Source organism: Amblyraja radiata, chromosome 9 (assembly GCF_010909765.2).
Source record: "Amblyraja radiata isolate CabotCenter1 chromosome 9, sAmbRad1.1.pri, whole genome shotgun sequence".
NCBI classification, from domain to species: domain Eukaryota; kingdom Metazoa; phylum Chordata; class Chondrichthyes; order Rajiformes; family Rajidae; genus Amblyraja; species Amblyraja radiata.
Genome location: NC_045964.1, coordinates 24,725,518 through 24,740,302, shown reverse-complemented (window position 1 = coordinate 24,740,302; position 14,785 = coordinate 24,725,518). Strand labels below are relative to the sequence as shown.

The 14,785-nt window shown below is 43.4% G+C and overlaps 1 protein-coding gene across 12 annotated transcripts in view; it reads right to left on the bottom strand.

The window, feature by feature from the left end:
* Window positions 1-14,785, bottom strand: part of gphn (gephyrin) — a 458,009-nt gene that overhangs the window by 50,494 nt on the left and 392,730 nt on the right. For all 12 annotated transcript variants that reach the window (XM_033026893.1, XM_033026894.1, XM_033026895.1 and 9 more), the window contains one exon: window positions 9,036-9,157. In XM_033026893.1, coding sequence (XP_032882784.1) covers window positions 9,036-9,157 — 122 coding nt within the window. The remainder of the gene's footprint in view (window positions 1-9,035; window positions 9,158-14,785) is intronic.

The following is a 14,785-nucleotide window of genomic DNA, read 5'->3' as shown; positions in this document are numbered from 1 at the left end:
CAAGTCTTCTGTTTCTCGATTCTCCTACTCTGGGCAAGAGACACTGTGCAGCCACCTAATCTATTCCTCTCATGATTTTGTATACTACTATAAGATCACCCCAAATCCTCTTGCGCTCCAAGGAATAGAGTCCTAGCCTGCTCAACCTCTCCCTAAAAATCAGGCCTTTGAATCCTGACAACATCCTCGTAAATCTTCTCTGCATCCCTTCCAGCATGACAACATCTTTTCTATAAAATGGTGCCCAGAACTGCACACAATAATCTAAATGCGGCTTCATATGGCCAGCGTATCATATAACTGCAACATGACCTCCCAAAATTCTATGCTCAATACTCTGACTGATGAAGGCCAATGAGCCAAAAGCCTTTTTGACCACCCTGTGATGCCACTTTCAACGATCTATATACCTGTACTCCTAGATCCCTCTGCTTTACAACACTCCCCAGAGCCTGTGTAGATCCTGCCCAAGTTAGTCTTGCCAAAATGCAACTCATCACATTTCTCTGTATTAAATTCCATCAACCATTCCTCAGCCCACCAGCCCAACCAATCAAGATCCTGCTGCAATTTTGACAACCATCTTCATTATCTACAATACCACCCACTTTTGGGTCATCTACAAACTTGTGGATTTCCAAACGTTATCTAATGAAGCCCCTGACTAGAAATTGCTAGTCTAACACTGAAACTACCCCTTCCAGCTACCTAATTTCAGGAGGAAAGGTCGCTGTATGTATTTTCAGTACATAAGCTGAACCGATTGTGGGGCTACCTTTGGATATTGATGCTGGGAGTGTCTTTACGAACAGGTGACACTGTAATCTATTCAAGTGCTGAAAAACATTGCATTTCTTTGATAGTTCTTGCACATGCTGAAGCAGTTTGTGAAATAGTTCAAGCTGTGCAGCCTGTTAGCACTCCGATAAAGATCACAGTCTTCCTGCACTAAACAAGCAATTAGACTCGCAGTTGGTAGAAGCACTCGACTAAATAATCAACCTGCTTTGCCAAATGCTAAACTTAAGAACTGAGATGCTGTTCATTTTAATTTTCCTCAGTTTTAAATAATTTGCAGCATAGGATGGGTATTATAGCTGAGGTAGTTTTAAATGTTAAAGGGACATCTAGTCCAAGACAACGTTGCTGAGTTTTAAGCATACTATTATCGCAACAGTGAGCCAAAGTGCAACAGAGTTCTGGTAATGCATTCTGCAGTAAATCAGAATGGAGTGACTGAAGAGGCAATTTCATCTCACACTGGAAAACTGGCTTCAGTAGTGTATTAAATCTTTTAGTAAAACATATAGTGCCATAAAATATTAAACATGCAACAGTATTAATTAACTGATATTATATCTTTCTTGTTCAGATGACCAATTATCTTGTTACAGTAAATAATTACAAGCATTAACCAACCATTGTCGTTTTGCATTACATGGGATATTCTTGTTCAAAATAAGATCATATTGTGTTTTAGTACGTCTAATTAAAAATGATTCAAAGTATATTATTTTCAAGGCACTCATGTAAAATCGTGTAATGTTGATGATGGACTATTTACTGGAGAGAATGGGTTGCCAAAGTTGTGAAATTATGATGTGAACTAGCTAATGGGTTGCGGAGAGTGGCAGAGTAGCTGGTGAGGGGACTGGTTGAAGTAGGACATATTCACAGCTAGCAAATGACTGTTGAAGCCAAGGAGAAGGGCCACAAAGTGGCTCAGGGCAGGTGGGATGAGTAAAGAATGTGAACAAGGTCACTGAATGAAAATGTGGCTGATGAGTAACTAAAAGGCAGGCATTGGAAGGAAGCAACATCTCTGTCAAGGTCATCTGCCTTTATGTCAATTAGAAACTGCAAAAAAGGATACACATCATGAGAGTCTCTAGATCAGTGTACTTATCCAGTTCATTAAAAGACTAATGCTGAAAGTGACATTGGGAAGGTTGAAAAGAGTGAATAAAGGCACAGTAAATCAACAAAGGGAGAGTAGAAGACTGTAAATGGATGGGAGGTGAGTGCTCTTGAAAAAGTAAATGAAGCATGTTTGTTTGAAAACAGTGAAATGCAGAGGAATAGAATAATATACAAGGTTGAATAGCTTGAGACAAAAAGACATAGTTATTCAGAAGAACAGCATGTATAATCAATAAAGACAAGTATCAGAATTAGACATGGAAATGGTGATTTTTAATAGAAGAGGCTCATTTACTAAATTAGAAACCTATAGGAAAATTTAATCTAGAAATTCGATGGATGATGCAGTGGCGCAGCAGCAGAGTTGCTGCCTTACAGTGCTAGAGACCCGGGTTTGATCCCGACTATGGGTGCTGTCTGTTTGGAGTTTGCATGTTCGCTCTGTAACCGTGTAGGTCTTCTCCAGGGTTTCCCTCATTCCAAAGACATGCAGGTTAATTGGCCTCTTTAAATTGTCCCTAGTGCCAAGGACAGAACTACTAGGTTGGTCATCTTGGGTCAGCATGCTCAGTGGGCTGAAGGGCATGTTTGCACGTTGCATCTCTACACTAAACGAAGTATGCTTCAAATATTTATCGTGTGAATTTTTTTAATAGGAAAAGAGAAAACAGGCCATCAGACCCAATGATTTATGATTCACACTTCCTGCCTTATTTCTAAAACTTAATCTGAATATATTATTCTATTTCTTTCTTCAGTATTCACTTTTCATGTAATTGAGTTATGTCTGTGATTTTTAAAACTAGAAATTTATTTGAAAGCCTCATAGTTTCTCATTTTGCAATTTGTTAAAGATTGATTTCACAACCGTGTAGGATAGATTTTCAAGAAACAAAATGTACATTAAATTGCCACTTTGCATTGAAGTAGCAACGGTAACAAATGCATGATATATGGCTCTACTTATGATGTTCAATGAATTAAAGTGAAATTCAATCCTTCCCTGAAAACAGCTATCATTTCAAACAAAACAAAATCTGGCATGTTTTAGAATTCTTCATAAAGTCAAATTACAATTACTGATGAATGAAAATAATTATATTAACAATTAACTGGGAAGAAAACATTTTACTCATTAGGATGGTTTAGTTTTTGATCATCTTCTTGGTTTCACTGAGAGGTTAACCCAAAACTGAACTGGACGAAAAAGCAAACCATTAGTTTGTTGCAGAATGGCAATTAGATAGCATGGTTCATTGACATACGATGGAAAAAAACACATTTTATTTGACTTCTAGCAGATGGCAGCTAATATCCAGCTTGGCGAAAATGGATCAATCAAAATGACTGAAATATTCCTGCTGTCAATGAGTGTGGCTCATCTCCAAAACGTAATGAAATATTTGGCGACTAACACTTGTCCCAAACATAAGCGCAAGGGTCAAAATGTTTTTTCTTGTGCCCAAATGAAATATTTACTTCATGTTTGATATTTGAAGAACACAGAAACCTGTGAGTGAAAGACTGACTGTTCAGTAGCGAGATTTTGTGGCTCAAATTTTAGTTACATAAATCAATGATCAATGAGAGATACTTACTGTAAATACTTCAATGGGTCATCATAACTTTAGTTACAGAAGATGTATCCACCCTTCAAACACTTTATCTCTCAGGCAAAGGAAGCTCAAGTGTACCATTACTGCTCACAGCAGCAATTGATTTAAAAATTAATGAAGATGCATAAATGCCAAAAGTATGCAATATATCTTCATAAGGGCTCTTGAACACTTGCTTTTGGGATTATTTTTGATATATTTCTCTGTATTTGTGAATAATCTTGATATTGTTTTTTTGAGCATAATTGTTGCTAAAAGGTTTATAGATATTTTAAATGTGGAAGAAAGCCGTTGCAGTAAATTCAGTACGACTTTACAGCATTCATTTCTCTTATTTGTAATGCAAGGTTGATTTGCAATATCCATCAACAATAATCACAACCTTGCACCAGTGATTCAGTTTACATTTGAATCAAGCTGGCCATGTCCTGAAGCATTTAACTGCCAGACTGGGTTTCTGGTCAAGCGATGAATGAACCAATGCAAGGGATAAACCTGACCATTTTTGCTGTGGCAGATGCTTCTCTCGGTGAGAAGATTGGGAGAATTGACTACTGCTCAGTTGTTATGCAGGCAGAAGTTCTATCTTCTTATCAAGGATAGCCTCCAGTGTGTTGTGTGACACCACGATCATGCTACATGGGATGATTCAGAACAATTCAATACTGGGTATCCATGAGGCACTGAGGATCATCAGCAGCGGCAACAGCAATGTCCATTATCACAATTGGTCACCTCCTGGCCTGGCATGTCCCTCACCTTACCATTAACATCAAGGAAGGGGAATAAAGGCTGGTTCAGCACCAGGCATACATAAAAATTAAGCGCCAACCTAGAGAAGTACCAATACAGGATCTTGTGTTAAACTAAACAGATGCAAATGGCAAATCTGTGTGATCTCACAACTAACAGATCAGATCGTGAACTTGCAGTCAAAATGTAATAAAAAGGAACTGCAGATGCTGGTTTATACCAAAAATTGATTAAAAGTACTGGCCAGGCGGCATCCGTGGAGAACATGGATAGATGACGTATCTAGCCGGGACCCTTCTTCAGACTCATTTGCAGTTCTACTGCATCTGGCCGTGAATGACAGTGGGCAGCTAGTGGAAGACAGAAGCTCTAGTGATATCTAGTGATGAGTGCAGAGCCCGAGGTAAGGTGTCTGTTATGGACATGTTTTGTTGTGAACGAATTGCAGTGGATCAAGGCTGTTTGAGAGGCAGGACTTAATGTGTGCCATGACCAACTTCTTGAAACAGTTCACGATGGTGGATGTCAATGCCCTTGGATGATAACCATTAAGGCGTGCTACTTTGCTTTTATTTGGCACAGGATGATAGTAGTCTTCTTAAAGCAGATGCGAACCTCAGAATCAATTAGGTAAAAGTCCAAGATAACCATTAATACTCCTGGCAGCTAGTCCGCACAGGTCCTGAGGTCACGGTCAGGGTCTCCATGTGGGCCTGTTGGTTTCCAGGGGTTTACTTCCAGGAAGGGCGATCAGACATCCATGATAGTGACCATGGGTACATGTGCACCCAAAGCAATGGGGTAAGTTACATATTCCAATGATCTTTTGCTCAAAGCAAGCAAGAAATGCACTCTTTTTGTTGGGTGCAGGTGATTTATTGCCAGCGATACTACCCGACTTCACTTTGTAGCCCATTTTAGCATGCACGCCTTACCACAAGCCTTGCCCCTGTAGTTATCCTCGGGCCCAAGCTTGGGCTGGAATTCCAATGGCATTTTTAATGGGTTTGTGAAGTTTTAAATAGATTTTCTGCATCACTCAAGATCGTTTGACTTGGACTTCACTTGGGTATGGACCTCATGGTTCATCATTAGTTTCCGATTGGGGAACACTCCTATTGTCATCTTGGGCAAGCATTCCTCTGTACACTTACAGACGAAGTCTGTGACGGCCGTGGCATACTCAATTAGGATGGCCGCAGAGTCCTTGAATATGACCCGTCCACTGACTCAAAGCAGTCACAAAGGATCTTTAGACAAGTGGCATCGTGGCATAGCAGTAGAGTTGCTGCCTTACAGCGCCAGAGACCAGAGTTCGATCCTGGCTTCAGGTGCTGGCTGTACCGAGTTTGTATGTTCACCCCGTGGCTGTGTGTGTTTTCTCCGTGTGCTCTGGTTCCTTCCCACATTCCAAAGATGTGCACGGTTGTACCTTAATTGACTTCTGTAAATTGTCACTAGCGTATAGGTAATCGTTGGTCACCTTGGACTCAGTAGGCCGAAGGGGCAGTTTCCATGTTGTATCTCTAAACTAAACTAACTAACTAAACTTGATGATGCAGACTCTCACACCACGTGGTTTGATTCTGCTGGGTCCTACTACTACCACCCCCCCCCCCCCCTACAGGGAACCTCAGTGGGGGTTTCACTGGATCTTCCCCTTCCCCTTTTAGCCAAGGTGACCCCAGCTACTACAATAGTCCTCATGCCCCCCTCTCTGAACACCCACCATCCCCCACCAGACATTGACTCGTCCTCCATCTACTCACCTGCCTTCCTCCGAACCCAAACCCCACCCTTGCCGTGTGTTCACCATCCCCCTGACCTCTCCCTTTCTGATACGGCCTGATTTTATCTTCTCCCCAAAATCCACAAACAGAATTATCTGCTTGTTCATGGCCCACCGAATTAATTTCCACAGACCTCAACTCTATCCTATCCCTCCTGGTCCAATTCCTCCCTACCTATGTCCAAGACACCTCACATGCTCTTCGGCACCTCAATGACTTCCGTTTTCTTGGCCCCCACTCCCTCACCTTTACTATGGGTGTCCAGTCACTCTACACCTCCATCCCCCACTAGGGGGGTCTTAAAGCCCTCCGTTTCTTCCTCAACTGCAGAACCAGCCAATTTCCATCCACCAATATTCTTCCCCGCCTAGCAGAGCTGGTCCTTACCCTCAACAACTTCTCCTTTGACTCCTCCCACTTCCTCCAAATCCAAGGCGGCTATGGGCACTCGCATGGGCCCTAGCTATACCTGCCTCTTTGTAGAGGATGTCGAACAATCCCTGTTCCAGGAGTACACTGGCCCTATTCCTGAACTCTACTTCCGCTACATTGACGACTGCATTGGTGCTACCTCCTGCACCCATGCAGAACTCACTGACTTCATCAACTTCACCACTAATTTCCATCCTGCACTCAAATTCACTTGGACCATCTTTGACATCTCCCTACTGTTTCTATATCTCACCGTCTCCATCACAGTAAACAGACTATTGACTGACATCTACTATAAACCTACTGATTCCCATAGCTACCTTGACTACACTTCTTCCCACCCTGCTTCCTGTAAAGATTCTACCCCTTACTCCCAATTCCTCCGTCTACGCCATATCTGCGCCCAGGAAGAGGTGTTCCTACCAGAGCATCGGAGATGTCCTCATTCTTTAGGGAACGGGGGTTCCCCTCTTCCATTATAGATGAGGCTCTCACTAGGGTCTCCTCGATATCCCGCAGCTCCCCCTCCCCCCATTCATAACAAGGACAGTGTCTCCCTTCCCTTCACCTTCCACCCCATCAGCTGTCGTATACAGCATATAATCCTCCAACATTTTCGCCACCAACTACTGGCCACATCTTCCCATCTCCACCCCTTTCTGCTTTCCACAGAGATCATTCCCTCCGTAACTCCCTGGTCAACTCGTCATTCCCACACAAACCACCCTTTCCCCAGGTACTTTTCCCTGCAGCCGCAGGAGATGCAACACCTGTCCCTTTACCTCCCCCTCGACTGCATCCAAGGACCTAAACAGTCTTTCCAGGTGAGGCAGAGGTTCACTTGCAACTCCTCCAACCTCATCTACTGTATCCGCTGTTCCAGGTGTCAACTTCTCTACCTCAGCGAGACCAAGCACAGGCTCGGCGATAGTTTTGCTGAACACCTCCGCTCAGTCCGTCTTTACCTATCTGATCTCCCAGTGGCCCAGCACTTCAACTCCCCCTCCCATTCCCAATCTGACCTTTCTGTTCTGGGCCTCCTCCATTGTCAGAGTGAGGCCCAGCGCAAATTGGGGGAACAGCACCTCATATTTCGCTTGGGAAGTTTACACCCCAGCGGTATGAATATTGACTTCTATAACTTCAGATAGCCCTTGCTTTCTCTCTCCTTCCCGTTCCTAGTTCTCCCACTAGTCTTATTGTCTCCGCCTATTTTCAATCTTTGTCCCGCCCCCTCCCCTGACATCAGTCTGAAGAAGGGTCTCGACCCAAAATATCGCCCATTCCTTCTCTCAATAGATGCTGCCTCACTCGCTGAGTTACTCCAGCATTTTGGGTCTAGGCACAGTACGACTTTCTATACTGGAGCTGCCTACTTCCTTTTCTTCTTGTAAGCGGTGGATAGAAGCACAACCAGGTGTTTAGATTTTGTCAAAATGCGGTCAGGGAATGGAGCGATAGACGTCTTTGATGGTTGTGCAGCTGCTGTGGTCAAGTGAGTTTGGGCCTCTAGTGGGACAGGAGAAATGTTGATATTTTGAGATTAGTCTGGTTGAAATTCCCAGCTATTATAAATAAGGCCAGGGTTTAGTTCATTGCAAGTATCAATAGCAGTGTATACTTCATTCAGCGTATGCTAAGCAACAGCATGGGGTGGGATTTTGACCTCTGTCAAGATAGCCAAAGTGAATTCTCACTGCAGGTGATCGCGAAGGCACTTCACTATCACATATATTCCAGTTCTAAGGAGCAGGAGCTTGTCAGGGCTGCCAGTACCCTGTCTAGTTTTTGATTAGTACGGGTGTCAGGGGTTATGGGGAGATGGCAGGAGGAAGGGGTTGAGAGGGAAAGATGGATCAGCCATGATTGAATGGCAGAGTAGAGTTGATGGGCCGAATGGCTTAATTCTGCTCATTCCATTTATGAACATATAAATTACTGAAAGATAAGCATGGGGTAGTGTGAGATAGCCTGAATAAGTGCAGATCCAACAACACTCAAAAAACTTAACACCCACTCAACAAAGTCTGCTTGATTGCCACGACCCCAAAACATTCTTTCACCCCCTCACAAGCACTCCATGGCCACCATAAACCATCTACGTACATCACACAGGGAGAAAGTTCATGGTAAATTTTTACTCTTGCACTGCTGAACACAAATCCAAATTTCAATCTGCATTATTACGATGATATTGAGACAGGAGATTCCACGAACAAACTTACTGGAGGGCAAAAATAATTTTCACAATGGTAAATGATACTGTAATTTGTGAAACATTCTCAAATATGTTATTGTTCAATTTTTGAAAAAGTGAGAAAAAGCCAACATTTTTCTTGCTGCTCACTGAAACCTGGAATATTGTTCGCAGGGATGTGCAATAAAAATTAAAATTCAATCCGATACCATCCACTATAATGTGTTACAGCACTTACTTATAACAAATGTAAAGCACTTTGGCCAACGAGAGTTGTTTTTTAAATGTGCTATATAAATAAATGTGACTTGACTTGACTTGACTTACTTATCTCCCACTATTCCCAGGTTGATGGTTGGGTATCCATGTTCCTGAATTGTTGCCAGAAGGGTTGAGCGATTGCTGTCCCGAATTTTCCCAGGTGTTAGTTCGTCCTCGGGGTTCAGCAGCTATGAGAGGAAAACCACCAGCACTTCACTTAGCGCAATGAATTGAGAAGATCAAAAATACTGGATAAACCTTTCTTTGTAGAAATCCAGAAACTAAGGAGGATTACCAGACTGTCTGAAATGTAAACAGTAACTTCTCCTCCAATGTATAATAAACCCAAATCCAGCACATGATGATGACGGGATAATTATTTGGAGGAATTAAGCCATTGCCAGTGGAGGCCACAATAGCTTAAAGCTGTGTAAGATATTAAAATGCTTTTGAACGCCATTAATATTTAGTTGCAGTCTTTTTATTATACATTATTAATGTATTAAAATATGAAAATTAAAAACATTTACTGCAAATACAAAGAATTTAAACTAATATTCTGCCTTTTCTTCCATGCAGCAAGTCTCAATGCCTTTTTATCTTGCACCAGTCAACAAAATCACTATACGTGATTACAATCAAGCCATCCACGGTATACAGATGGCACCCGGACGTGGCGCCGACGGACGAGAAGCCGAAGCAAAGAAGTCGAAACCAAAGAACCAAGTGGAAACGAGGCCGAAACGCCTACTAACCGAAACAGTACAAAGACAAAACGCCTACTAACCGAAAGGATGGGACGACTAAATGCAAACTAACCGAAAGGGCGGGACGCCTAAAAGCCAACTAACCGAAAAGCTGCGTTGCCTAAAAGCAAACTCACCGAATGGCCGCTCTGTCGAAACACCACCTACCCGAAAGGCGGTGTCGCCTACAAGCCAATGGACCGACTGCCGCTCAACATTTCGGGTCGAGACTCTTCAGACTCAGTCTTCAGGTCTCCCCAGAATGAGAGAATGGTCTCGACACGAAACGTCACCCATTCCTTCTCTCCAGAGATGCTGCCTGTTCAGCTGAGTTACTCCAGCACTTTGTGTCTATCTTAGGTGTGACAAGTTGTCTCATTTCATCGGCTTCGTGTATTGCGCGCCGAGAAGAGACGCTTTACATGCCGCATCTATTCAAACAAGTGCGCTGAAATTGAAATCTCACATCTTTGCGAGGGAGGAATGGAATGGATGTGACCACCGGCTAAAGCAAAGGCAGTTAGGACAGGGAAATAATGCCACCAGTTAATTAACAAGGTTTCCGAATGTAAGAATGATTTATACATGTAACATTTTTGTTTTTAAATCAATGTAGCTCTGTTTTGATTTTTAATGCCGAGTTAAAACCCCGTCCCATGGGAAGGGCTTGTGGCAGCTGGGTTCATAGTGCCTTCATGGTTGGTAGGTGCTGTATTTTCACACGGACCGCTGCCAGTTTTCTCAACTTCCATAGCCGCTCTGCATAAGTGGGGGAGAGAGTGAAGGGGGGAGAGAGAGAGAGAAGGGGAGAAAGAGGGGGGAGAGAGAGAAAAGGGGAGAGAGGGGGAGAGAGAGAAGAGGGGAGAAAAAGAGACAAGGGGAGAGAGAGAAGGGGAGAGAGAAAAAGGGAGAGAAGGGGGAGAGAGAGGAGGGAGAGAGAGAGGAGGAGAGAGAGAAGGGGTAGAGAGAGAAGGGGTAGAGAGAGAGAGAGAGGGGGGAGAGAGAAGAGGGGAGAGAAAGAGAGAAGGGGAGAGAGAGAAGAGAGAGAGGGGAAGAGGGAGGAGGGGGAGATAGAGGAGGGGGAGAGAGAGGAGGAGAGGGAGAAGGAGAGAGAGAAAGAAGGGGAGAGAAAGTGTGCGGGGGGAGAGAGAGAGAAGGGGAGAGAGAAACAGGAGAGAGAGAAGGGGAGAGAGAAGGGGGAGACGGGAGCATGGGGGTCACTTTCCCACACAAGCCATAGGTGACTGGGCAATCTGAACCCAAGCACCAAGTTGTAAGCGGCCGAAGGTGCGCATCCCTCGGGACAGCCCCCACTCTCCCACAGCCACCCTCTGCGGGCTGTGGGTCGGGTGAGGCGGAGATGTGGGACAATGTTCATCCCTCCACAGTGATGTGATGGACGCGGGGGTCTGGACCAATCGCTGACAAGTCCCGCCCCCCGGCAACGTCATGTCCGTTATTGGACTTTTCTGTTGAACGACAATCGGTTCGTTGGCTTGTAGGTGACGCCGCCTTTCGGGTAGGTGGCATTTCGACAGAGCAGCCATTCGGTGAGTTTGCTTTTAGGCGACGCAGCTTTTCGGTTGTACACAAAAATGCTGGAGAAACTCAGCGGGTGCAGCAGCATCTATGGAGCGAAGGAAATAGGCGACGTTTCGGGCCGAAACCCTTCTTCAGACTGATCGTTTGAACGACAATCGGTTCGTTGGCTTTTAGGCGTCCCACCCTTTCGGTTAGTTGGCATTTCGTCTTCGTACTCTTTCGGTGTTTTGGCATTTCGGCCTTGTTTCCATTCGGTTCTTTGGCTTCGACTTCTTTGCTTCAGCTTCTCGTCCATCGGCGCCACATCCGCACACGATACAAGATACAGAATAAAGGGTTTACATTTACAGTACATTCAGAGAGTATTCAGACCCATTCACTCTTTCCACATTTTGTTATGTTACAGCCTTGTTCTAAAATGGATTAAATTCATTTTTTTAAATCATCAATCTACACACAATACCCTATAATAAAAAGCAAAAACAGGTGATTAGAAATGTTTGCAAAGGAATTAAAAAGAAATAACTGAAATATTATATTTACATAAGTATTCAGACCCTTTACTCAGTACTTTGTTAAGGCACCTTTGGCAGCGATTGCAGCCTCTTCTTGGGTATGACGCTTTAAGCGCCTTGAGTATTAGAAAGGCGCTATATAAATCCCATCCATTATTATTATTATTACAAGCTTGGCACACCCATATTTGGGTAATTTCTCCCACTCTTCTCCCATTCTTCTCAAGCTCTGTCATGTTGGATGGGGAGCATCGATGCGCAGCTATTTTCAGGTCTCTCCAGAGATGTTCGATTAGGTTCAAGTCCAGGCTCTGGCTGGGCCACTCAAAGACATTCACAGACTTGACACGAAGCCACTCCTGCGTTGTCTTGGCTGTGTACTTAGGGTCGTTGTCCTGTTAGAAGGTGAACCTCCGCCCCAGTCTGAGGTCCAGGGGAGCAGGTTTTCATCAAGGATCACTCTGTACTTTGCTCAGTTCATCTTTCCCTCGATCCTGACTAGTCTCCCAGTTCCTGCCGCTGAAAAACATCCCCAGAGCATGATGCTGCCACCACCGTGCTTCATTGTAGGTATGGTATTGGCCAGGTGATGAGCGGTGCCTGGTTTCCTCCCGGCGTGACGCTTGGCATTCAGGCCAAAGAGTTCAATCTTGGTTTCATCAGACCAGAGAATCTTGTTTCTCATGGTCTGAGAGTCCTTTAGGTGCCTTTTGGCAAACTCCAAGTGGGCTGTCATGTGCCTTTTACTGAGGAATGGCTTCCATCTGGCCACTACCATAAAGACCTGATTGGTGGAGTGCTGCAGATATAGTTGTCCTTCTGGATGGTTCTCCCATCTCCACAGAGGAACTCTGGAGCTCTGTCAGAGTGACCATCGGGTTCATGCTCACCTCCCTGACCAAGGCCCTTCTCCCCCGATTGCTCAGTTTGGCCGGGCAGCCAACTCTATGAAGAGTCCTGGTGGTTCCAAAGTAGTTCCATTTAAGAAGGATGGAGGCCACTGTGAGTGTCATAGCAAAGGGTCTGAATACTTATTTAAATGTGACATTTCAGTTATTTCTTTTTAATTACATTGCAAAAATTTCTAAACACCTGTTCCGCTTCTTCATTCTGGATTATTGTGTGTTGATTGATGACAAAAAAATTAATTTAATCCATTTTAAAACAAGGCTGTAACGTAACAAAATGTGGAAAACGTGAAGGGGTCTGAATACTTTCTGAATGCACTGTAGCGCAAGATAAAATCATATAGAGTCCGTTGAAGAAAGTATAAAGTCCATTAAAGATAGTGTCTATCCCAACACAGGATCTGAAAGATTCAGAATTTCTATTTCATGTGGAGTCCAACAATGGACAGATCTCACAGCTTTGCTGTCAAAAATCATTCAGTAGGTTTGACTTTCCTTTCCCAAGTGTTTACATTTACCAGTAAGATCTGCTCCCTTATCTTTAATCACAAACCCCCATCAACAAGAGCAATATCCATCAAAGATAAAGCAACTGATCGATGATTAAAAATGACATTTTGAAATAACTCCTATCATGCAACATTATACATACAGTGCCCTCCATAATGTTTGGGACAAAGACCCATCGTTTATTTATTTGCCTCTGTACTCTACAATTTGAGATTTGTAATAGAAAAAAATCACATGTGGTTAAAGTGCACATTATCTGATTTAAATAAAGACCATTTTTATACATTTTGGTTTCACCATGTAGAAATTACAGCTGTGTTTATACATAGTCCCCCCATTTCAGGGCACCGTAATGTTTGGGACACAGCAATGTCATGTGAATGAAAGTAGTCATGTTTAGTATTTTGTTGCATATCCTTTGCATGCAATGACTGCTTGAAGTCTGCGATTCATGGACATCACCAGTTGCTGGGTGTCTTCTCTGGTGATGCTTTGCCAGGCCTGTATTGCAGCCATCTTTAGCTTATGCTTGTTTTGGGGGCTAGTCCCCTTCAGTTTTCTCTTCAGCACATAAAAGGCATGCTCAATTGGGTTTAGATCGGGTGATTGACTTGGCCACTCAAGAATTGACCATTTTTTTAGCAGTGAAAAACTCCTTTGTTGCTTTAGCAGTGTGTTTGGGATCATTGTCTTGCTGTAGAATGAACCGCCGGCCAATGAGTTTTGAGGCATTTGTTTGAACTTGAGCAGATAGGATGTGTCTCTATACTTCAGATTTCATTAAGCTACTGCCATCAGCAGTTGTATCATCAATGAAGATAAGTGAGCCAGTACCTTCAGTGGCCATACATGCCCAGGCTATAACACCCCCACCACCGTGTTTCACAGATGAGGTAGTATGCTTTGGATCTTGGGCAGTTCCTCCTCTCCTCCATACTTTGCTCTTGCCATCACTCTGATATAAGTTCATCTTCATCTCATCTGTCCACAAGACCTTTTTCCAGAGCTGTGGTTGCTCATTTAAGTACTTCTTGGCAAACTGCAACTCTATTTTTGCGGCTTTGTCGGACAGGTGTTTGGGGATTTTTCTTTATTATATAGAGAATTCTTCTGTCATGAGCTGTGGAGGTATTCCTTGGCCTGTCAGTCCTTTTGCGATTAGTAAGCTCACCAGTGCTCTCTTTCTTCTTAATGATGCTCCAAACAGTTTATTTTGGTAAGTCTAACGTTTGGCTGATGTCTCCAACAGTTTTATTCTTGTTTCTCCGTCTCATAATGGCTTCTCTGACTTTCATTGGCACAACTTTGGACTTCATGTTGATAAACTGCAATAAAAATTTCCAAAGGTGATGGAAAGAGTGGAGGAAAGACTAGGTGCTGAGAGCTCTCTTATACCTGCATTTAGGAGGCAATTAAACACACCTGAGCAATTACAAATGCCTGTGAAGCCATGTGTCCCAAACGTTATGGTGCCCTGAAACACGGGGGGGGGGGGATGACTATGTATAAGCACAGCTGTAATTTTTACATGGTGAAACCAAAATGTATATAAATGGCCTTTTTTTAAATAAAATCTGACAATGTGCACTTTAACC